Source organism: Bombina bombina, chromosome 1, assembly GCF_027579735.1.
Source record: "Bombina bombina isolate aBomBom1 chromosome 1, aBomBom1.pri, whole genome shotgun sequence".
NCBI classification, from domain to species: Eukaryota; Metazoa; Chordata; class Amphibia; order Anura; family Bombinatoridae; genus Bombina; species Bombina bombina.
Window position 1 is genome coordinate 737904533 of NC_069499.1, and position 24154 is coordinate 737928686.

Sequence of the window (24154 nt, forward strand, 5' to 3'; positions counted from 1 at the left end):
TTTCGTTTCTGAATATTTCGGTATTCTGAGCTACCTTTTTGCAACTTGTAGACCTTCGTCTTCAGTTGCTTTTTAGAGTGCGGTTGCACTGTTAGGGGAAGATCCTCTGTTTCAGACTCCCGGCCTTATTCCATGATTTCTGTATTTCTGGGGTCTGGGCGTTGCCTCCCCTTGTTTCTATGAGACTGGTGGGTCTCTGTTGGTATGGGGTTCCTTATGCTAGCTGGACAGCTAGCTCAGCATACTAATGCACTGTGGTTACTCTGCACTGTAGCAAACCGAGGGTTGCAACTTTGATCCTCTGCGATGTCTACTCAGCCTTCCTCCTTTCGAGGTTGATAAAATGAGCAGCGCCTTTACAAGAACATTCATGTTTTCTCAGTGTCTTTTCTTCTTTGTGGAAGAATACGGTAGCTTGTTCCCTTTCTTTAGTAAGGGGTATGTTCCAAAGTTGTTCTTGGCTTTGGACGAAGCAGGATGTTGTTGGGTAGGGGTTTTCAGGCCTGGTGCCCTCAGAATGGGCCGCCTTCTTGTACCCCCCATTTTTGCATTCAGTGTCCTCTATGGCTTGGGTATTTTCCCAAATGTAATGAATGCAGCAGTGGACTCTTTCCATCTGAAGAAAAGAAAATTATCAGGTAAGCATAATTTAAGTTTTTCTTCATAAATGAAGAGTCCACAGCTCCCTGTCCGTATTTTTCTGTGGGGCGTCTGTTTTTGTTTTTCTGGCACCTTTTCACCCTGATATTTCTTCTACTGTTACTTGGTCCTACGGTAGAATGACTGGGGGATGAGGGAAGTAGGGGGAGGTATTTAAGCCTTTGGCTGGGGTGTCTTTGCCTCCTGGTGGCCAGGTTCTGAATTCCCAAAAGTAATGAATGCAGCTGTGAACTCTTTCCATCTGAAGAAAATAAAATTATCAGGTAAGCATAATTTTATTTTTATTTTACTTTTATCCAGGCAGAGGTGTATTTTTGTTTTGGCCTACTAGATCTGTCTACTGCAACACAATTTTGGGGCTGGGGATTTTTTTTTCTTTTTTCTTATTAAAACCACCAACTAGAACATGCCCATAAAAATAGGCTAAAACTCTGCTAATGTTATTTGTTAGGTATTGAATGCTAATTTTTTATCTGGACAGTTGAATAAACAGAAGCTACTATTTCACATACAAAATATCTGTCATAACCACACACCCCCTCAGAGATAAAACTGTGCTATTGTAAGTTTTTCCTATAGAAAATGTTTTTTTTTAGTGTAGGTGAGGATATAACAAGCATAAATAGCTATTTCAAATAACAATCACATGTAAAAGAGCTGTTTGCAAACACTTAAAAGGGAAGACAATTTTAGAGTACAATTTCCTGTTGAATTACAATCCATTTTTAATCTCTTCACCCATTTGGAGGTATGTATAAGTTGTGCTTTTCTTTGACTATGGAACCACACAACATATATATGCGTCGGAGCTTCAGCTGACAGCTAGAGTTCCTGAGCTCCAGGCATCTGCCTGCATATGGAACCGGATTGCAATCTCTGCTCCGGTTCCATATGAGGGCAGATGCCGGAACGTTACACACAGCGACACTGTAGCGATCTACTGGTGTCAGCGGGAGTTGTAGGAGGGAATCCGGGAGGTGGGTGTATAGCCCAGCAGCAGAAGGCGTGGGAGGGCCCTACACTGCAGAAAAAAGGGAGAGAAAGTGCACTACGCTACAGAAAAAGGTAGGGTGGGGGGTCCCTAACTGGCAGTCTTGGATTGGGGGACTGGTGGAGGGACCACTATACTACAGAAAAAATAAAGACATTTAAAAAAAAAAAAAGTATTTTATAGCTATCGGCAGAGAGCTGTCAGTACCTAAGATGGTGGCACTAGTTAGAGGGGTGATGATTAGAAGAAAGCTGTTTGGGAGGGATAAGGGAGGATCCTACACTGCAGAAAATATTAAAACATATAAAAATGTATTTTAATAAAAAAAGCCTTACATTTCTTTCATGTAATTAACAAGAGTCCATGAGCTAGTGACGTATGGGATATACATTCCTACCAGGAGGGGCAAAGTTTCCCAAACCTTAAAATGCCTATAAATACACCCCTCACCACACCCACAAATCAGTTTTACAAACTTTGCCTCCAAGGGAGGTGGTGAAGTAAGTTTGTGCTAGATTCTACGTTGATATGCGCTCCGCAGCAAGTTGGAGCCCGGTTTTCCTCTCAGCGTGCAGTGAATGTCAGAGGGATGTGAAGAGAGTATTGCCTATTGAATGCAGTGATCTCCTTCTACGGGGTCTATTTCATAAGGTTCTCTGTTATCGGTCGTAGAGATTCATCTCTTACCTCCCTTTTCAGATCGACGATATACTCTTATATTTACCATTTCCTCTACTGATTCTCGTTTCAGTACTGGTTTGGCTTTCTACAAACATGTAGATGAGTGTCCTGGGGTAAGTAAGTCTTATTTTCTGTGACACTCTAAGCTATGGTTGGGCACTTTATTTATAAAGTTCTAAATATATGTATTCAAACATTTATTTGCCTTGACTCAGAATGTTCAACTTTCCTTATTTCCAGACAGTCAGTTTCATATTTGGGATTATGCTTTCAATTATCATATTTTTTCTTACCTCAAAAATTTGACTTTTTTCCCTGTGGGCTGTTAGGCTCGCGGGGGCTGAAAATGCTTCATTTTATTGCGTCATTCTTGGCGCGGACTTTTTTGGCGCAAAAATTATTTTCCGTTTCCGGCGTCATACGTGTCGCCGGAAGTTGCGTCATTTTTGACGTTATTTTGCGCCAAAAATGTCGGCGTTCCGGATGTGGCGTCATTTTTGGCGCCAAAAGCATTTAGGCGCCAAATAATGTGGGCGTCTTATTTGGCGCCAAAAAATATGGGCGTCGCTTTTGTCTCCACATTATTTCAGTCTCATTTTTCATTTGCTTCTGGTTGCTAGAAGCTTGATGTTTGGCATTTTTTTCCCATTCCTGAAACTGTCTTATAAGGAATTTGATCTATTTTGCTTTATATGTTGTTTTTTCTCTTACATATTGCAAGATGTCTCACGTTGCATCTGAGCCAGAAGATACTACAGGAAAACCACTGCCTGCTGGATCTACCAAAGCTAAGTGTATCTGCTGTAAACTTTTGGTAGCTATTCCTCCAGCTGTTGTTTGTAATAATTGTCATGACAAACTTGTTAAAGCAGATAATATTTCCTTTAGTGATGTACCATTGCCTGTTGCAGTTCCCTCAACATCTAAGGTGCAGAATGTTCCTGATAACATAAGAGATTTTGTTTCTGAATCCATAAAGAAGGCTTTGTCTGTTATTTCTCCTTCTAGTAAACGTATAAAGTCTTTTAAATCTTCTCTCTCTACAGATGAATTTTTAAATGAACACCATCATTCTGATTCTTTGGACTCTTCTGGTTCAGAGGATTCTATCTCAGAGATTGATGCTGATAAATCTTCATATTTATTTAAGATGGAATTTATTCGCTCTTTACTTAAAGAAGTACTAATTGCTTTAGAAATAGAGGATTCTAGTCCTCTTGATACTAATTCTATACGTTTGGATAAGGTTTTTAAAGCTCCTGCGGTTATTCCAGAAGTCTTTCCTGTTCCTAATGCTATTTCTGCAGTAATTGCTAAGGAATGGGATAAATTGGGTAATTCATTTACTCCTTCTAAACGTTTTAAGCAATTATATCCTGTTCCGCTTGACAGGTTAGAATTTTGGGACAAAATCCCTAAAGTTGATGGGGCTATTTCTACCCTTGCTAAACGTACTACCATTCCTACGTCAGATGGTACCTCGTTTAAGGATCCTTTAGATAGAAAAATTGAATCTTTTCTAAGAAAAGCTTATCTATGTTCAGGTAATCTTCTTAGACCTGCTATATCATTGGCTGATGTTGCTGCAGCTTCAACTTTTTGGTTGGAAACTCTAGCGCAACAAGTAACAAATCGTGATTCTCATGATATTATTATTCTTCTCCAGCATGCTAATAATTTCATCTGTGATGCCATTTTTGATATTATTAGAGTTGATGTTAGATTTATGTCTCTGGCTATCTTAGCCAGAAGAGCTTTTTGGCTTAAGACCTGGAATGCTGATATGGCTTCTAATTCAACTCTACTTTCCATTTCTTTCCAGGGAAACAAATTATTTGGTTCTCAGTTGGATTCTATTATTTCAACTGTTACTGGTGGGAAAGGAACTTTTTTACCACAGGATAAAAAGTCTAAAGGTAAAAACAGGGCTAACAATCGTTTTCGTTCCTTTCGTTTCAACAAAGAACAAAAGCCTGATCCTTCGTCCTCAGGAGCAGTTTCAGTTTGGAAACCATCTCCAGTCTGGAATAAATCCAAGCCTGCTAGAAAGGCAAAGCCTGCTTCTAAGTTCACATGAAGGTACGGCCCTCATTCCAGTTCAGCTGGTAGGGGGCAGGTTACGTTTTTTCAAAGAAATTTGGATCAATTCTGTTCACAATCTTTGGATTCAGAACATTGTTTCAGAAGGGTACAGAATTGGTTTCAAGATGAGACCTCCTGCAAAGAGATTTTTTCTTTCCCATGTCCCAGTAAATCCAGTGAAAGCTCAAGCATTTCTGAATTGTGTTTCAGATCTAGAGTTGGCTGGAGTAATTATGCCAGTTCCAGTTCCGGAACAGGGGATGGGGTTTTATTCAAATCTCTTCATTGTACCAAAGAAGGAGAATTCCTTCAGACCAGTTCTGGATCTAAAATTATTGAATCGTTATGTAAGGATACCAACGTTCAAGATGGTAACTGTAAGGACTATATTGCCTTTTGTTCAGCAAGGGAATTATATGTCCACAATAGATTTACAGGATGCATATCTGCATATTCCGATTCATCCAGATCATTATCAGTTCCTGAGATTCTCTTTTCTAGACAAGCATTACCAATTTGTGGCTCTACCGTTTGGCCTTGCTACAGCTCCAAGAATTTTCACAAAGATTCTCGGTGCCCTTCTGTCTGTAATCAGAGAACAGGGTATTGTGGTATTTCCTTATTTGGACGATATCTTGGTACTTGCTCAGTCTTTACATTTAGCAGAGTCTCATACGAATCGACTTGTGTTGTTTCTTCAAGATCATGGTTGGAGGATCAATTTACCAAAAAGTTCTTTGATTCCTCAAACAAGGGTAACCTTTCTGGGTTTCCAGATAGATTCAGTGTCCATGACTCTGTCTTTAACAGACAAGAGACGTCTAAAATTGATTTCAGCCTGTCGAAACCTTCAGTCTCAATCATTCCCTTCGGTAGCCTTATGCATGGAAATTCTAGGTCTTATGACTGCTGCATCGGACGCGATCCCCTTTGCTCGTTTTCACATGCGACCTCTTCAGCTCTGTATGCTGAACCAATGGTGCAGGGATTACACGAAGATATATCAATTAATATCTTTAAAACCGATTGTTCGGCACTCTCTAACGTGGTGGACAGATCACCTTCGTTTAATTCAGGGGGCTTCTTTTGTTCTTCCGACCTGGACTGTAATTTCAACAGATGCAAGTCTCACAGGTTGGGGAGCTGTGTGGGGATCTCTGACGGCACAAGGAGTTTGGGAATCTCAGGAGGTGAGATTACCGATCAATATCTTGGAACTCCGTGCAGTTTTCAGAGCTCTTCAGTTTTGGCCTCTTCTGAAGAGAGAATCGTTCATTTGTTTTCAGACAGACAATGTCACCACTGTGGCATACATCAATCATCAAGGAGGGACTCACAGTCCTCTGGCTATGAAAGAAGTATCTCGAATTTTGGTTTGGGCGGAATCCAGCTCCTGTCTAATCTCTGCGGTTCATATCCCAGGTGTAGACAATTGGGAAGCGGATTATCTCAGTCGCCAAACGTTGCATCCGGGCGAATGGTCTCTTCACCCAGAGGTATTTCTTCAGATTGTTCAAATGTGGGGGCTCCCAGAGATAGATCTGATGGCCTCTCATCTAAACAAGAAACTTCCCAGGTATCTGTCCAGATCCCGGGATCCTCAGGCGGAGGCAGTGGATGCATTATCACTTCCTTGGAAGTATCATCCTGCCTATATCTTTCCGCCTCTAGTTCTTCTTCCAAGAGTAATCTCCAAGATTCTGAGGGAATGCTCGTTTGTTCTGCTAATAGCTCCGGCATGGCCTCACAGGTTTTGGTATGCGGATCTTGTCCGGATGGCATCTTGCCAACCATGGACTCTTCCGTTAAGACCAGACCTTCTGTCACAAGGTCCTTTTTTCCATCCGGATCTGAAATCCTTAAATTTAAAGGTATGGAGATTGAACGCTTGATTCTTGGTCATAGAGGTTTCTCTGACTCCGTGATTAATACTATGTTACAGGCTCGTAAATCTGTATCTCGAGAGATATATTATAGAGTCTGGAAGACTTATATTTCTTGGTGTCTTTCTCATCATTTTTCTTGGCATTCTTTTAGAATACCGAGAATTTTACAGTTTCTTCAGGATGGTTTAGATAAGGGTTTGTCCGCAAGTTCTTTGAAAGGACAAATCTCCGCTCTTTCTGTTCTTTTTCACAGAAAGATTGCTATTCTTCCTGATATTCATTGTTTTGTACAAGCTTTGGTTCGTATAAAACCTGTCATTAAGTCAATTTCTCCTCCTTGGAGTTTGAATTTGGTTCTGGGAGCTCTTCAAGCTCCTCCGTTTGAACCTATGCATTCATTGGACATTAAATTACTTTCTTGGAAAGTTTTGTTCCTTTTGGCCATCTCTTCTGCTAGAAGAGTTTCTGAATTATCTGCTCTTTCGTGTGAGTCTCCTTTTCTGATTTTTCATCAGGATAAGGCGGTGTTGCGAACTTCTTTTGAATTTTTACCTAAAGTTGTGAATTCCAACAACATTAGTAGAGAAATTGTGGTTCCTTCATTATGTCCTAATCCTAAGAATTCTAAGGAGAAATCATTGCATTCTTTGGATGTTGTTAGAGCTTTGAAATATTATGTTGAAGCTACGAAATCTTTCCGTAAGACTTCTAGTCTATTTGTTATCTTTTCCGGTTCTAGGAAAGGCCAGAAAGCTTCTGCCATTTCTTTGGCATCTTGGTTGAAATCTTTATTTCATCTTGCCTATGTTGAGTCGGGTAAAATTCCGCCTCAGAGAATTACAGCTCATTCTACTAGGTCAGTATCTACTTCCTGGGCGTTTAGGAATGAAGCTTCGGTTGACCAGATCTGCAAAGCAGCAACTTGGTCCTCTTTGCATACTTTTACTAAATTCTACCATTTTGATGTATTTTCTTCTTCTGAAGCAGTTTTTGGTAGAAAAGTTCTTCAGGCAGCGGTTTCAGTTTGAATCTTCTGCTTATGTTTTTTGTTAAACTTTATTTTGGGTGTGGATTATTTTCAGCAGGAATTGGCTGTCTTTATTTTATCCCTCCCTCTCTAGTGACTCTTGTGTGGAAAGATCCACATCTTGGGTAGTCATTATCCCATACGTCACTAGCTCATGGACTCTTGTTAATTACATGAAAGAAAACATAATTTATGTAAGAACTTACCTGATAAATTCATTTCTTTCATATTAACAAGAGTCCATGAGGCCCACCCTTTTTTGTGGTGGTTATGATTTTTTTGTATAAAGCACAATTATTCCAATTCCTTATTTTATATGCTTCGCACTTTTTTTCTTATCACCCCACTTCTTGGCTATTCGTTAAACTGATTTGTGGGTGTGGTGAGGGGTGTATTTATAGGCATTTTAAGGTTTGGGAAACTTTGCCCCTCCTGGTAGGAATGTATATCCCATACGTCACTAGCTCATGGACTCTTGTTAATATGAAAGAAATGAATTTATCAGGTAAGTTCTTACATAAATTATGTTTTTCACATTGGCAGACTCTCTTACAGTACCTAAGATGAGTGACCAGTGGGGGGGGGGAGGAAAGACCCGTTTGGGAGGGATCAGGTGTTGGGAAGTGTCAGGTGGGAGGGTAATTCTACACTAAAGCTAAAAAATTTTGCAACCATTTTTGTTCCATGATTGCACAAGTTATGTAAATAATTTCAGTGAGAAACTCCAGTTTGTGAAAAACAAACTATATTTGATTTAAGTTGATGGTAAAATGGTGGCATAAAATAAGCCAAAATAGGCCTAGATCAATACCTTGGGTTGTCTACTTTAAAAGTACAGGTAAATAAAAAAAAAAAAAGGCTTTTTAATGGAATGATAGCAAAAATACTAAAAATTCTCTGGTATTTTGGGCAAGTTCTTCTCTGAAAGCCCATGTAGCAAAGGGGTTAAATGGTTTTAGGCTACAATCTGTGTCCAAAGCATTAAAACTAATCTGTAACTATTAAAGGTACTGTTTACACTATTTTTTTCTCCCCTTTAATGTGTTCCCAATGATCCATTTTACCTGCTGGAGTGTAGTAAATTGTTTACAAATGGCTAATTTACCTTTTTACATCTCTATTTTAAGTCATCTGATGTTGCCTGTAGTATCCCTACCTATACTGAAAGTTTCTTTACTTAAAGGGACATAAAACCCAAATGTTTTCTTTCATGATTCAGATACGTTGTTTTAAGCAACTTCCCCATTTAGTTCTTTTATCTTATGTGTTTTGTTCGGTTTATATAGTTTTTTTTTTGTTTTGTTTTTTTTTTGTTTTGTTTAACAATACCAAGGTAGACCTAGGAGCTGCTGATTAGTGGCTGCACATAAATGCCTTGTGTTATTGGCTCATCCAATGCATTAACTAGCTCCTAGTAGTGCATTGTTGCTGCTTCCAAAAAAATGCCAAGAGTGAAAAGTTGTTTAACATTTGTATTATCTATCTAAATCATGAAAGAAGCACTTTAGATGTTGTCCCTTTTTTAAAGGGACAGTCTACTCCAGAAGTTGTATTGTTTAAAAAATAGAGAATCCCTTTATTTACCCATTCCCCAGTTTTGCTCAGCCAACATGGTTATATTAAAGGAACAGTCTACAATAGAATATTTTTTAAAAGATAATCCCTTCATTACCCATTCCCCAGTTTTGCATAAACAATATTAATATACTTTTTTTTTCTACCTCTGTGATTACCTTGTATCTAAGCACCTTCTGACAGCCCCTGATCACATGACTTATTTATCTATTTACTTGCATTTTAGCCAATTAGTGTAGTTTCCTTCCCAACTGCACGGGAGAGAGCACAATGTTATCTATGTGACACACATCAATTAGCAGGCTCTTGTGAAAAGCTAAAAAAGCATGTGATAAGAGGCTGTCTGTAGTGGCTTACAAATAGGCAGAAATGTAGTGGTTTAAACGGTAGTAAGTATATTAATATAACAATGTTGGTTGAGCTAAGCTGGGGAATGGGTAGTAAAGGCGTTATCTATCTTCTTAAACAATAACAATGTTGGTGTAGACTGTCCCTTTTAGTATTGCTAAAGAAAATCTGTATACACAAACAGCAAAATAAATTACTTTCAGTAGGGATTAGGAGAAATCTGCAATAAAATATATATATTTTTTATATATTTCTTTAAGTATTGGGCTTTTGTATATATACAGATAATATAAAGAAGCATGTTTGTATACAGAAATTGATAAAATAAGGAATTTTGTTTCACATTTTAATGGGATGTGGTTTCAAAGAACAAAAATGGCTATTTTATATACAAAAATAAGCCCAATGAAGCAATTTTTCATACTTGTTATACTCTGCAGCTAAAGGAAAACACTATTACAGAACACTGTCCCTTTAAGCTGCCTGCAATTATTTACCAATACAACTGACCATTACTTTTGTAATGTGATGTGCAGCTCCTCATAATACATTTAGTAAAAGAAACTAATACTTTAAACACCTGAACATTTTTTTTTTTTTAATGTTCAGGTGTTGTTTAATGTTCAGGTGTTTAATGTTCAGGTGTTTAATGTTCAGGTGTTTAATGTTCAGGTGTTTAATGTTCAGGTGTTGTGTTCAGTAGATGGGATGTGAAATTTTGGTCTTTTTTTAATTAGTAATTTTGAATAGTAAAGAACTTCAGTATATTTCCATTGCTTTCCTTCAGCGCCCTACAGCAAAAGAGCTCCTAAAGCACAAGTTTATTGTGAAAAATGCCAAGAGGACAGCTTACTTGACAGAGTTGATTGATCGGTTTAAAAGATGGAAGGCAGAAGGACACAGTGATTCCGGCTCTGATGATTCCGATACGTAAGTTATTGCACTCGCTGCCATATTAAATACCTTTCTTCTATAAGATAAGACGAGTCCACAGATTCATCCTTTACTTGTGGGATATTATCCTCCTGCTAACAGGAAGTGGTAAAGAGCACCACAGCAGAGCTGTCTATATAGCTCCACCCTCCCATCATACTCTTTGCCTACTCAAAGTACTAGGAAGGGTAAAGTGAAAGAGGTGATAAAAATGTTAGTTTTATTTTCTTCAAGCAAGAATTTTTTATTTTAAATGGTACCGGTGTGTACTATTTACTCTGAGGCAGCAGATGGATGAAGACTTCTGCCTGGAGGCTGATGATCTTAGCATTTGTCACTAAGATCCAGAGCAGTTCCCACAGAATGGCTGAGGAGTACAAGAAACTTAAGTGTGAGGAACGTTTTCATGCTATATAGCAGTGAGGTATGTTCAGTCAATTTTTCTTTATAGACTGTGGTATTTCAGAATGGCTGACAGTATCCCCATGAGGGTAAGGGTAAGCAGTAATCCTAAGGAAGAGGGGTATTACTAAGCTTGCATATAGGGGCTCATAAAAAATGGTTGACACTGAGTTTGAATGTTTGTGGGCAAACATTTATTGAACTGGGAGTGCTGATAACGTTTTTGGTAGTAATGTTTTTGAGGCTTTATTGGAGGGTACACTTGGCTTCTTTTTTGGGTTATAGAACCCACATGGCTAGTTTCAGACCGGTCTGGTGCGGTTCATTTGGGCTGCAAAACATCAAGTGAGATGGGCGGAGCCTATTTTCACGCCTCGGTTGCGCACTTTGCAGAGCAAGCTCCAACTCCGGTGGGCACTTGTGGAAGTGTTGGGCCAAATCAAAGCTTTAACCCCGTTTTTCCAATCCCTGGGGGCAGGTGGGCGCCACAGCAGGGCTGTGGCGAGTTGCAGGGGGTGTTTTTTTCCGGATTTAGGCCTTAATTATCCGTTTTTTCACTGTAAAGGGTTAACTGTTCCTTTCCTTGTGGGGCAAACTTATCTGCATATTTGGAATATTCATGCAAAAAATTGAAACTATTTGATTATTTTTAAGCTGTTTTGCAGAACGTGTATGCTTTTGTTCTCTTAAAGGCGCAGTACCGTTTTTTAAGATTATTTTTTCACTAAATAGTGTTTTCAAGCCTGTTTGTGTCATTACTAGCTTGTTTAACATGTCTGACATTGAGAAAAGCCAATGTTCAATGTGTTTGGAAGCCATTGTGGAACCCCCACTTAAAATGTGTCCCTCATGCACTGAAAGGGCAATTAATTGCAAAGAACATATTTTAGCTGATAAAAGTATGTCGCAGGATTATTCTCAGTCAGAAGGGAATCAGGTTATGTCATCTAATTCTCCCCAAGTGTCACAACCATTAACGCCCGCACAAGCGACGCCAAGTACTTCTAGTGAGTCTAATTCTTTCACCCTGCAAGATATGGCCGCAGTTATGAATACTACCCTCACAAAGGTATTATCTAAGCTGCCTGGTTTGCAGGGGAAGCACAGTACATCTCCGATGTACCCTCACAATGTTTTGAGTTGGGGGTGAGGAATTTGCTGTCTGAGGGAGAGATTTCTGATTCAGGAAAGATGTTCCCTCAGACAGATTCAGATATGACGGCTTTTAAATTTAAGCTAGTACACCTCCGCTTGTTACTCAGTGAGGTTTTAGCGACTCTGGATGATTGTGACCCTATTGTAGTTCCACCAGAGTAATTGTGTAAAATGGATAGATATCTAGAGGTTCCTACTTACTGTTTTTCCGGTCCCTAAGAGGATTTCGGACATTGTTACAAAGGAGTGGAATAGACCAGGTATTCCCTTTTCTCCCCCTTCTACTTTTAAGAAAATGTTTCCCATATCAGACACCATTTGGAATTCGTGGCAGACGGTCCCTAAGGTTGAGGGAGCTATATCTACCCTGGCTAAGCGTACAACTATACCTATTGAGGATAGTTGTGCTTTCAAAGATCCTATGGATAAAAAATTAGAGGGTCTTCTAAAAAAAATATTTATTCATCAGGGTTTTCTTCTGCAACCTATAGCGTGCATTGTTTCTGTAACTACTGCAGCTGCGTTTTGGTTCAAGGCTCTAGAGGAGACTCTTCAGGTTGAGACCCCATTAGATGATATTCTGGATAGAATTAGGGCTCTTAAGCTAATTCTTTCATTACAGATGCTGCTTTTCAACTGGCTAAATTAGCGGCAAATAATTCAGGTTTTGCCATTTTAGCGTGTAGAGCGTTATGGCTTAAGTCCTGGTCGGCTGACGTGTCATCAAAATCTAAGCTTTTAGCCATCCCTTTCAAGGGTAAGACCCTATTCGGGCCTGAACTAAAAGAGATAATTTCAGACATCACTGGAGGAAAAGGCCATGCTCTTTCTCAGGATAAGACAAATAATATGAGGACCAAACAAAATAATTTTCGTTCCTTTCGAAACTTCAAAGGTGGTCCCTCTACCTCTTCCCCTGCTGCAAAGCAGGAGGGGAATTTTGCTCAATCCAAGTCAGTCTGGAGACCTAACCAAACTTGGAACAATGGTAAACAGGTCAAGAAGCACGCTGCTGCCACCAAGACAGCATGAAGGGGCAGCCCCCGATCCGGGACCGGATCTAGTAGTTGGCAGACTTTCTCTCTTTGCTCAGGCTTGGGCAAGAGACGTTCAGGACTCCTGGGCTTTAGAAATCGTGACCCAGGGGTATTTTCTAGATTTCAAAGATTCTCCTACAAGGGGGAGATTCCATCTTTCTCGATTGTCTGTCTGTAAACCAGACGAAAAGAGGCGTTCTTACGCTGTGTAGAAGATCTACATACCATGGGAGTAATCTGCCCTGTTCCAAAAACAGAACAGGGGCAGGGGTTTTACTCCAATCTGTTTGTGGTTCCCAAAAAAGAGGGAACATTCAGACCAATTTTAGATCTCAAGATCCTAAACAAATTCCTCAGTCCCATCCTTCAAGATGGAGACCATTCAGACTATTTTACCAATGATCCACGAGGGTCAATATATGACCACCGTGGATTTAAAGGATGCGTATCTGCACATCCCTATCCACAAACATAATCACTAGTTCCTCAGGTTTGCTTTTCTGGACAAGCATTACCAGTTTGTGGCTCTTCCCTTCGGGTTGGCCACAGCTTCCAGAATTTTCACAAAGGTGCTATGGTCCCTTCTGGCGGTTCTAAGGCCGCGGGGCATAGCAGTGGCGCCTTATCTAGACGATATCTTAATTCAGGCGTCAACTTACCAACTAGCTAAATCTCACACGGACATCGTGTTGGCTTTTCTAAGATCTCACGGGTGGGAGGTGAACGAAAAAAGAGTTCTTATCCCCCTCACAAGAGTTCCATTCCTGGGAACTCGGATAGATTCAGTAGACATGAAAATTTTAACTACCTGCCGAGCTCTTCATTCCATTCCTCGGCCGTCTGTGGCTCAGTGTATGGAGGTAATCGGACTAATGGTAGCGTCAATGGACATAGTTCCGTTTGCTCGCTTGCATCTCAGACCACTGCAACGATGCATGCTCAATCAGTGGAATGGGGATTATGCAAATGTATCTCCTCAGATAAATCTGGATCAAGAGACGAGAGACTCTCTTCTTTGGTGGTTGTCACAGGATCATCTGTCCCAGGGAATGTGTTTCCGCAGGCCAGCATGGGCCATAGTGATGACGGATGCCAGCCTATTGGGCTGGGGTGCAGTCTGGAATTCCCTGAAAGCACAGGGTATGTAGACTCAGGAGGAGGCTCTCCTCCCGATAAATATTCTAGAACAGAGCGATATTCAAGGCGCTTCAGGCTTTGCCTCAGCTGGCTTTGGCCAGATTCATAAGATTCCAGTCGGACAATATCACGACTGTAGCATATATCAATCGGGGGGAACAAAGAGTTCTCTAGCGATGATAGAGGTTTCCAAAATAATTTGATGGGCAGGGGCTCACTCTTGTCATCTATCGGCAATCTATATCCCAGGAGTGGAGAACTGGGAAGCAGATTTTCTAAGTCGTCAGACTTTTCTTCCGGGTGAGTGGGAACTTCATCCGGAGGTGTTTGCACAATTGATTCATCAATGGGGCACACCAGAATTGGATCTGATGGCATCTCGCCAGAATGCCAAACTTCCTTGTTACGGGTCCAGATCAAGGGATCCTCAAGCAGTACTGATAGATGCTCTAGCAGTACCTTGGTTGTTAAACCTGGCTTATGTGTTTCCACCATTTCCTCTCCTTCCTTGTCTGATTGCCAGAATCAAACAGGAGAGAGCTTCGGTGATTTTGATAGCACCTGCGTGGCCACACAGGACTTGGTATGCAGATCTGGTGGACATGTCATCTCTGCCACCGTGGACTCTGCCACTGAGACAGGACCTTCTCATTCAGGGTCCGTTCCAACATCCAAATCTAGTTTCTCTGCGGCTGACTGCCTGCAGATTGAACGCTTGATTTTATCCAAGCGGGGTTTCTCTGAGTCGGTCATAGATGCCTTAATTCAGGCTCGAAAGCCTGTCACTAGGAAAATTTATCATAAGATATGGCGTAAATATCTTTATTTGTGCGAATCCAAAGGCTACTCATGGAGTAAGATCAGGATTCCTAGGATTTTGTCCTTTCTCCAAGAAGGATTGGAGAAGGGGCTATCAGCTAGTTCCTTAAAGGGACAGATATCTGCTTTGTCAATTTTACTGCACAAGCGTCTGGCAGATGTTCCAGATGTTCAGTCGTTCTGTCAGGCTTTAGTTAGAATCAAGCCTGTGTTTAAACCTGTTGCTCCGCCATGGAGTTTGAATTTAGTTAAAGTTCTTCAAGGGGTTCTGTTTGAACCTATGCATTCCATAGATATTAAGCTTCTATCTTGGAAAGTTCTGTTTTTAGTTGCTATCTCTTCGGCTCGAAGAGTTTCTGAACTATCTGCATTGCAATGCGACTCGCCTTATCTTGTTTTTCATGCTGATAAGGTGGTTTTGCGTACCAAACCTGGATTCCTTCCTAAGGTTGTTACTAATAAGAATATTAATCAGGAAATTGTTGTTCCTTCCCTGTGTCCTAATCCTACCTCTAAGAAGAGCGTCTTTTGCACAATTTGGACGTGGTTCGTGCCTTGAAGTTTTACTTGCAAGCGACCAAAGATTTCCGTCAAACATGTTTGTTGTCTATTCTAGAAGACGTAGAGGTAAAAAAGCTACGGCTACCTCTTTCTTTTTTGGCTGAAAAGCATCATCCGTTAATCATACGAGACTGCTGGACAGCAGCCTCCTGAAAGAATTACAGCTCACTCTACTAGAGCGGTGGCTTCCACATGGGCTTTTAAAAATGATGCTTCTGTTGAACAGATTTGTAAGGCTGCGACTTGGTCTTCGCTTCATACTTTTTACAAATTTTACAAATTTGATACTTTTGCTTTTTCGGAGGCTATTTTTGGGAGAAAAGTTCTTCAAGCAGTGGTGCCTTCTGTTTAGCCATCTGTCTTGTCCCTCCCGTTCATCCGTGTCCTGTAGCTTTGGTATTGTATCCCACAAGTAAAGGATGAATCCGTGGACTCGCCGTATCTTATAGAAGAAAAGTAAATTTATGCTTACCTGGTAAATTAATTTCTTCTATGATACGACGAGTCCACGGCCCGCACTGTCAATTTTAGACAGATTATATATATATATATATTTTTTTTTATTCAAAACTTTAGTCACCTCTGCACCTTTTAGTTTCTCCTTTTTCTTCCTGTACCTTCGGTCGAATGACTGGGAGGTGGAGCTAAGGGAGGAGCTATATAGACAGCTCTGCTGTGGTGTTCTTTGCCACTTCCTGTTAGCAGGAGGATAATATCCCACAAGTAAAGGATGAATCCGTGGACTCGTCGTATCATAGAAGAAATCAATTTATCATGTAAGCATAAATTTACTTTTTTGTTTTTGAATAGTTACAACACAATCAATAGAGGAACATTAACATCTGTTAGAAAATTTAACTGCGATTATTGTAGTAGTATAATTCTGTTTAGACACTGTACACTCTAACAGGCATAATATCTTTTACCACTTGGAGGAGGCAGTTCCCAAAACGCCAAGAGCCTTTTAATACCCCTTTCTGGAAACTAGTCAGACATATTTAGCCAATCAAGGAGAAGAAGAAAAGTAGCAAATGAGTAAAAAGAAAGATAGCAGGGAAAAGAGGTGCATAATTGAACTGTCGCCAGAAAAAAAAAAATCCAATGAGAGAATGGGTATGGTTTCATGGACTCTCACCACCATGAAATAAATTAACCAGGTAAGGATGCATTTTATTTCTTTACTAAAAAATGGTGAATCCACAACGTCATTATTTACTGTTGGGAATATCACTCCTGGCCAGCAGGAGGAGGCAAAGAGCACCACAGCCAAGCTGTTAAGTATCACTCCCCTTCCCACAAACCCCAGTCATTCCCTTTGCCTTGGTGCATGGAGGTGGTGAAGTTTTGGTGTCTGAAGAAAAATTGGATTTACTTCGCTTCAAGCAAGATTTTTACAGTCTTCAAAAGCCAGAGTAGGTTTACTCTGTTCTTTCCCCTTTTACAAGGATTGGGTATAGCCGTAGTCCATATTAATCTCTTCCGTAGGGTGGTGGTGGCTTTAAAGCAGTTAGGAACTTGTGAAGTGGGCTTCACTGCGGCCATCCTAGGTATAGAAAGCCAGAGTAGGTTTACTCTTTTCTTTCTTTTTTCTACAGGTCTCTGTGAGGAGTGGCATCCTCTCACACCGGGTAGGCTGTCCTCCTGCCGGATGGCTAGATGCAGGTAAGTGCTTGGTCTTCTATGTTTGGGGGGCATGCATTTCTATAAGATTTATGCTGCATTATATCTGGGACTTATATACCCTGGGGAAGGATTTTTTTTTAGGCAGAACGCAGTCTTGCATTGTGACTAAAGGAGACTAGGGGTTAATACTTTATGGGTTAAGTATTACCTGACTATGTTATGACTCATTCGGGTTAATTGATCCCTCTATTTAACCATTAATCCTTTGCATTTATGATCACTCGGAAATTATACCTATAACGGCTCAATTTTCTCCGATCAGAGGCAACAGATGCTTAAGAGTGCGCTCTTTTAAAATAAACATTTTGTATTGTAATAGCGGCAAGATTATATTTCTCTTGTTAAGTGTAGTCAGTCCACGGGTCATCCATTACTTATGGGATATATTCTCCTTCCCAACAGGAAGTTGCAAGAGGATCACCCAAGCAGAGCTGCTATATAGCTCCTCCCCTCACATGTCATATCCAGTCATTCTCTTGCAACACTCAACAAAGAAGGAGGTCGTGAGAGGAGTTGGGAGTTTTTTGATTAGTTATTCTTCAATCAAAAGTTTGTTATTTTAAATGGCACCGGAGTGTGCTGTTTTTTCTCTCAGGCAGTATTGGAAGAAGAATCTGCCTGCGTTTTCTATGATCTTAGCAGACGTAACTAAGATCCACTGGCTGTTCTCGCACATTCTGAGGAGTGGGGTAACTTCAGAAAAGGGAATAGCATGCGGGGTCCCCTGCAAATGAGGTATGTGCAGTAAAATATTTTCTAGGAATGGAATTGACTAAGAAAACACTGCCGATACCCATATGATGTAAGTACAGCCTAAAATGCAGTAGTAGTGACTGGTATCAGGCTGGTAAATGTATACACAGTAGAGTTATTTTCTATGGAATAGATTTTGACTGAAAAAATACTGGTAATACTGTAATGTATGAGCCTTAACTGCAGTAGAAGCGACTGGTAGCAGGCTTAGTGATAACTTTACACAACATATGAAATGTTGTTTTTTCGTTTACTGGCATGTTAATCGTTTTGTGAGGTACTTGGTGATAAATCTCTTTGGGCATGATTTTTTCCACATGGCTAACGTATATTTCTGCATAGAAACCGTTATAGCTGGTCTCCCACTGTGTAATATGACTGGGAGGGGCTTTGTGTTGGCGCCTTGTTGCGCAGTTAAAATTCAATCATAGTCTTCCTGTTTCTTCCTCCTTGATCCAGGACGTCTCCGGAGAGCTCAGGGGTCTTCAAAATTTATATTTGAGGGAGGTAATCAGTCACAGCAGACCTGTGACAGTGTGTTTGACTGATAAAAACGTTAACTGTTAATTTGTTTATCCGTTTTTGGGTATTAAGGGGTTAATCATCCGTTACTAGTGGGTGCAATCCTCTGCTGATTTCATACATTTAATGTAAAATTTGGTTGCTATAACTGAATTTGTTCATTGTTATTTCAACTGTACTTGTCTTTTTGTGTTTTAAAAGCGCAGCAGCGTTTTTTTACATTGCTGGAAAATTTTCTGAAAGTAATTTCCAGGCTTGCTAGCCTCATTGCTAGTCTGTTTAAACATGTCTGATACAGATGAATCTGCTTGTTCATTATGTTTAAAAGCCAATGTGGAGCCCAATAGAAATATGTGTACCAATTGTATTGATATTACTTTAAATAAAGGTCAATCTTTACCGGTAAATAGATTATCACCAGACATCGAGGGGGAAGTTATGCCGCCTAACTCTCCTCACGTGTCAGTACCTGCGCCTCCCGCTCAGGAGGTGCTTGATGTTGTGGCGCCAAGTACATCAAGGCCCTTACAAGTCACTTTACAAGATATGGCTAATGTTATGAAAGAAGTATTATCTAATTTGCCTGAGTTAAGAGGCAAGCCCGATAGCTCTGGGTTAAGGACAGAGCGCGCTGATGACACGAGAGCCATGTCTGATACTGCGTCACAATTTGCAGAACATGAGGACGGAGAGCTTCATTCTGTGGGTGACGGATCTGATCCAGGGAAACCAGATTCAGAAATTTCAAATTTTAAATTTAAGCTTGAGAACCTCCGCGTATTGCTAGGGGAGGTGTTAGCGGCTCTGAATGATTGTGACACGGTCGCGATCCCAGAGAAGTTATGTAGGCTGGATAAATACTATGCGGTGCCGGTGTGTACTGACGTTTTTCCTATACCTAAAAGGCTTACAGAGATTATTAGCAAGGAGTGGGATAGACCGGGTGTGCCTTTTTCCCCATCTCCGATATTTAGAAAAATGTTCCCAATAGACACTACCACACGTGACTTATGGCAGACGGTCCCTAAGGTGGAGGGAGCAGTTTCTACTTTAGCTAAACGTACCACTATCCCGGTGGAGGATAGTTGTGCTTTCTCAGATCCAATGGATAAAAAATTAGGATACCTTAAGAAAATGTTTGTTCAACAAGGTTTTATATTACAGCCCCTTGCATGCATTGCGCCCATCACTGCTGCGGCGGCGGCTTTCTGGTTTGAGTCTCTAGAAGAGGCCATTCGCACAGCACCATTGGATGAGATTATGAACAAGCTTAAAGCACTTAAGCTAGCTAATGCTTTTGTTTCGGACGCCGTTGTGCACTTAACCAAACTAACGGCTAAGAACTCCGGTTTTGCCATCCAGGCGCGCAGAGCGCTATGGCTTAAATCCTGGTCAGCAGATGTGACTTCTAAATCTAAATTGCTTAATATTCCTTTCAAAGGGCAAACCTTATTCGGGCCTGGTTTGAAGGAAATTATTGCTGACATTACGGGAGGTAAGGGTCACTCCCTTCCTCAGGATAGGGCCAAATCAAAGGCCAAACAGTCTAATTTTCGTGCCTTTCGTAATTTCAAGGCAGGAGCAGCATCAACTTCCTCCGCTCCAAAACAGGAAGGAACTGCTGCTCGTTACAGACAGGGTTGGAAAAGCAACCAATCCTGGAACAAGGGCAAGCAGGCCAGAAAGCCTACTTCTGCCCCTAAGACAGCATGAAGGAAGGGCCCCCTATCCGGAGACTGATCTAGTGGGGGGCAGACTCTCTCTTCGCCCAGGCTTGGGCAAGAGATGTCCAGGATCCCTGGATGTTGGAGATCATATCTCGGGGATACCTTCTGGACTTCAAAGCTTCTCCTCCACAAGGGAGATTTCATCTGTCAAGGTTATCAACAAACCTAATAAAGAAAGAGGCATTTCTACAATGTGTGCAAGACCTCTTAGTAATGGGAGTGATCCACCCAGTTCCGCGAACGGAACAAGGGCAAGGGTTTTACTCAAATCTGTTCGTGGTTCCCAAAAAAGAGGGGACCTTCAGACCAATCTTGGACTTAAAGATCTTAAACAAGTTCCTAAGAGTTCCATCGTTCAAAATGGAAACTATTCGAACCATCCTACCCATGATCCAAGAGGGTCAGTATATGACCACAGTGGACTTAAGGGATGCCTACCTTCACATACCGATTCACAAGGATCATTATCGGTACCTAAGGTTTGCCTTTCTAGACAGGCATTACCAGTTTGTAGCTCTTCCCTTTGGGTTAGCTACGGCCCGAGAATTTTTACGAAGGTTCTGGGCTCACTTCTGGCGGTACTAAGACCGCGAGGCATAGCGGTGGCTCCGTACCTAGACGACATTCTGATACAAGCGTCGAGTTTTCAAAATGCAAAGTCTCATACAGAGATAGTTCTTGCATTTCTGAGGTCGCATGGGTGGAAAGTGAACTTGGAAAAGAGTTCTCTGTTACCACTCACAAGGGTTCCTTTTCTAGGGACTCTGATAGATTCTGTAGAGATGAAGATTTACCTGACGGAGTCCAGGTTATCAAAGATTCTAAATGCTTGCCGTGTCCTTCATTCCATTCCAAGGCCATCAGTAGCTCAGTGCATGGAAGTGATCGGCTTAATGGTCGCGGCTATGGACATAGTGCCATTCGCGCGCCTGCATCTCATACCACTGCAATTATGCATGCTAAGTCAGTGGAATGAAGATTATTCAGATCTGTCCCCTCTACTGACTCTGGACCAGGAGGCCAGAGATTCTCTTCTTTGGTGGTTGTCGCCGGTTCATCTGTCCAAAGGAATGACCTTTCGCAGGCCAGATTGGACGATTGTAACAGATGCCAGCCTGCTGGGCTGGGGCGCAGTCTGGAACTCCCTGAAGGCTCAGGGATCGTGGACTCAGGAGGAGAAACTCCTCCCAATAAATATTCTGGAGTTAAGGGCAATATTCAATGCTCTTCTAGCTTGGCCTCAGTTAGCAACACTGAGGTTCATCAGATTTCAGTCGGACAACATCACTACTGTGGCTTACATCAACCATCAAGGGGGAACCAGGAGTTCCCTAGCGATGTTAGAAGTCTCCAAGATAATTCGCTGGGCAGAGTCTCACTCTTGCCACCTGTCAGCGATCCACATCCCAGGCGTGGAGAACTGGGAGGCGGACTTTCTAAGTCGCCAGTCTTTTCATCCGGGGGAGTGGGAACTTCATCCGGAGGTCTTTGCTCACCTGATTCAGCGTTGGGGCAAACCAGAACTGGATCTCATGGCAACTCGCCAGAACGCCAAGCTTCCTTGTTACGGATCCAGATCCAGGGACCCGGGAGCGGTGCTGGTAGATGCTCTAGCTGCCCCTTGGGTTTTCAAGATGGCTTATGTGTTTCCTCCATTTCCGTTGCTGCCTCGATTGATTTCCAGAATCAAACAGGAGAGAGCATCGGTGATTCTGATAGCACCTGCGTGGCCACGCAGGACCTGGTATGCAGACCTAGTGGACATGTCGTCCTGTCCTCCATGGTCTCTGCCTCTGAGGCAGGACCTTCTAATTCAGGGTCCTTTCAACCATCCAAGCCTAATTTCTCTGAGACTGACTGCATGGAGATTGAACGCTTGATTCTATCAAAGCGTGGTTTCTCGGAGTCGGTTATTGATACATTAATACAGGCCCGGAAACCTGTTACCAGAAAAATTTACCATAAGATATGGCGTAAATATTTATATTGGTGTGAATCCAAGAGTTGCTCATGGAGTAAGGTCAGGATTCCTAGGATATTGTCTTTTCTACAAGAGGGTTTAGAAAAGGGTTTATCTGCTAGTTCCTTAAAGGGACAGATTTCTGCTCTGTCTATTCTTTTACACAAACGTCTGGCAGAAGTTCCAGACGTTCAGGCTTTTTGTCAGGCTTTAGCTAGGATTAAGCCTGTGTTTAAGACTGTTGCTCCGCCGTGGAGCTTAAACTTAGTTCTTAAAGTTCTTCAAGGTGTTCCGTTTGAACCCCTTCATTCCATTGATATTAAGCTGTTATCTTGGAAAGTTCTGTTTTTGATGGCTATTTCCTCGGCTCGAAGAGTCTCTGAGTTATCTGCCTTACATTGTGATTCTCCTTATCTGATATTTCATTCAGACAAGGTGGTTCTGCGTACTAAACCTGGGTTTTTACCTAAGGTAGTTTCTAACAGGAATATCAATCAAGAGATTGTGGTTCCATCATTATGTCCTAATCCTTCTTCAAAGAAGTAACGTCTTTTGCATAATCTGGACGTAGTCCGTGCCCTGAAGTTCTATTTACAGGCAACTAAAGATTTTCGTCAAACTTCTTCTCTGTTTGTCATTTATTCTGGACAGAGGAGAGGCCAAAAGGCTTAGGCCACCTCTCTCTCTTTTTGGCTTCGTAGCATAATACGTTTAGCCTATGAGACTGCTGGACAGCAGCCCCCTGAAAGAATTACAGCTCATTCCACTAGAGCTGTGGCTTTCCACCTGGGCCTTTAAGAATGAGGCCTCTGTTGAACAGATTTGCAAGGCTGCATCTTGGTCTTCACTTCATACCTTTTCAAAATTTTACAAATTTGACACTTTTGCTTCTTCGGAGGCTGTTTTTGGGAGAAAGGTTCTACAGGCAGTGGTTCCTTCTGTTTAATGTTCCTGCCTTGTCCCTCCCATCATCCGTGTACTTTAGCTTTGGTATTGGTATCCCATAAGTAATGGATGACCCGTGGACTGACTACACTTAACAAGAGAAAACATAATTTATGCTTACCTGATAAATTTATTTCTCTTGTAGTGTAGTCAGTCCACGGCCCGCCCTGTCTTTTAAGGCAGTTCTAAATTTTAATTAAAACTCCAGTCACCACTGCACCCTATAGTTTCTCCTTTCTCGTCTTGTTTCGGTCGAATAACTGGATATGACATGTGAGGGGAGGAGCTATATAGCAGCTCTGCTTGGGTGATCCTCTTGCAACTTCCTGTTGGGAAGGAGAATATATCCCATAAGTAATGGATGACCCGTGGACTGACTACACTACAAGAGAAATAAATTTATCAGGTAAGCATAAATTATGTTTTTCACATTGAGAGGGGTGCTGACAGTAAAATGTTTCTGGAAAATGAGGCGCAAATGTTAACTTGGTTTTCAGTGGAGCGGCTCTCGCTGAGTTTTGATGCTTAAGTGGTAGTTTCTCAGCTGATAGAATAAGGCGCACAGTTAGATTTTAGCTGCGCACATAATTTCTGAAAGCCATGCTTATGTTCCCACCTTGTTTTTCCTATGTTTGGCGGAGAAACGACATTTTCGTCTCTCTGAGCCGGTCAAGGGACTACGCCCCTGTGCTACTTCTACTTGAGAAGCTATTAATTATGGGTTGTTTTTCCTTGTTAAATACTGTGCTCTTAGATACATGGTCTTTGAAATAACATCTGTTTAAACATGGTTTGAGTTAGACGTACTCCAGTGCCCAATAGAGGGCGCTAGTTATATGCTAAATGGAGCTGCCATCTCCAATACAACCAAGGAAAGTGTAAATAAAGTAATTTTCCACTGATGTTTGGTGGTAATCTCTTATTTCTTCTGTTAAGTGTGATCAGTCCACGGGTCATCATTACTTCTGGGATATTACTCCTCCCCAACAGGAAGTGCAAGAGGATTCACCCAGCAGAGCTGTATATAGCTCCTCCCCTCTACGTCACTCCCAGTCATTCTCTTGCACCCAACGACTAGATAGGATGTGTGAGAGGACTATGGTGATTATACTTAGTTTTATATCTTCAATCAAGAGTTTGTTATTTTAAAATAGCACCGGAGTGTGTTATTACCTCTCTGGCAGAGTTTGAAGAAGAATCTACCAGAGTTTTGCTATGATTTTAGCCGGAGTAGTTAAGATCATATTGCTGTTTCTCGGCCATCTGAGGA

At 41.4% G+C, this 24154-nt stretch overlaps 1 protein-coding gene across 2 annotated transcripts in view; it reads left to right on the top strand.

The window, feature by feature from the left end:
- Positions 1-24154, top strand: part of STK26 (serine/threonine kinase 26) — a 511389-nt gene that overhangs the window by 378164 nt on the left and 109071 nt on the right. For both annotated transcript variants that reach the window (XM_053699253.1, XM_053699255.1), the window contains exon 7: positions 10038-10180. In XM_053699253.1, coding sequence (XP_053555228.1) covers positions 10038-10180 — 143 coding nt within the window. The remainder of the gene's footprint in view (positions 1-10037; positions 10181-24154) is intronic.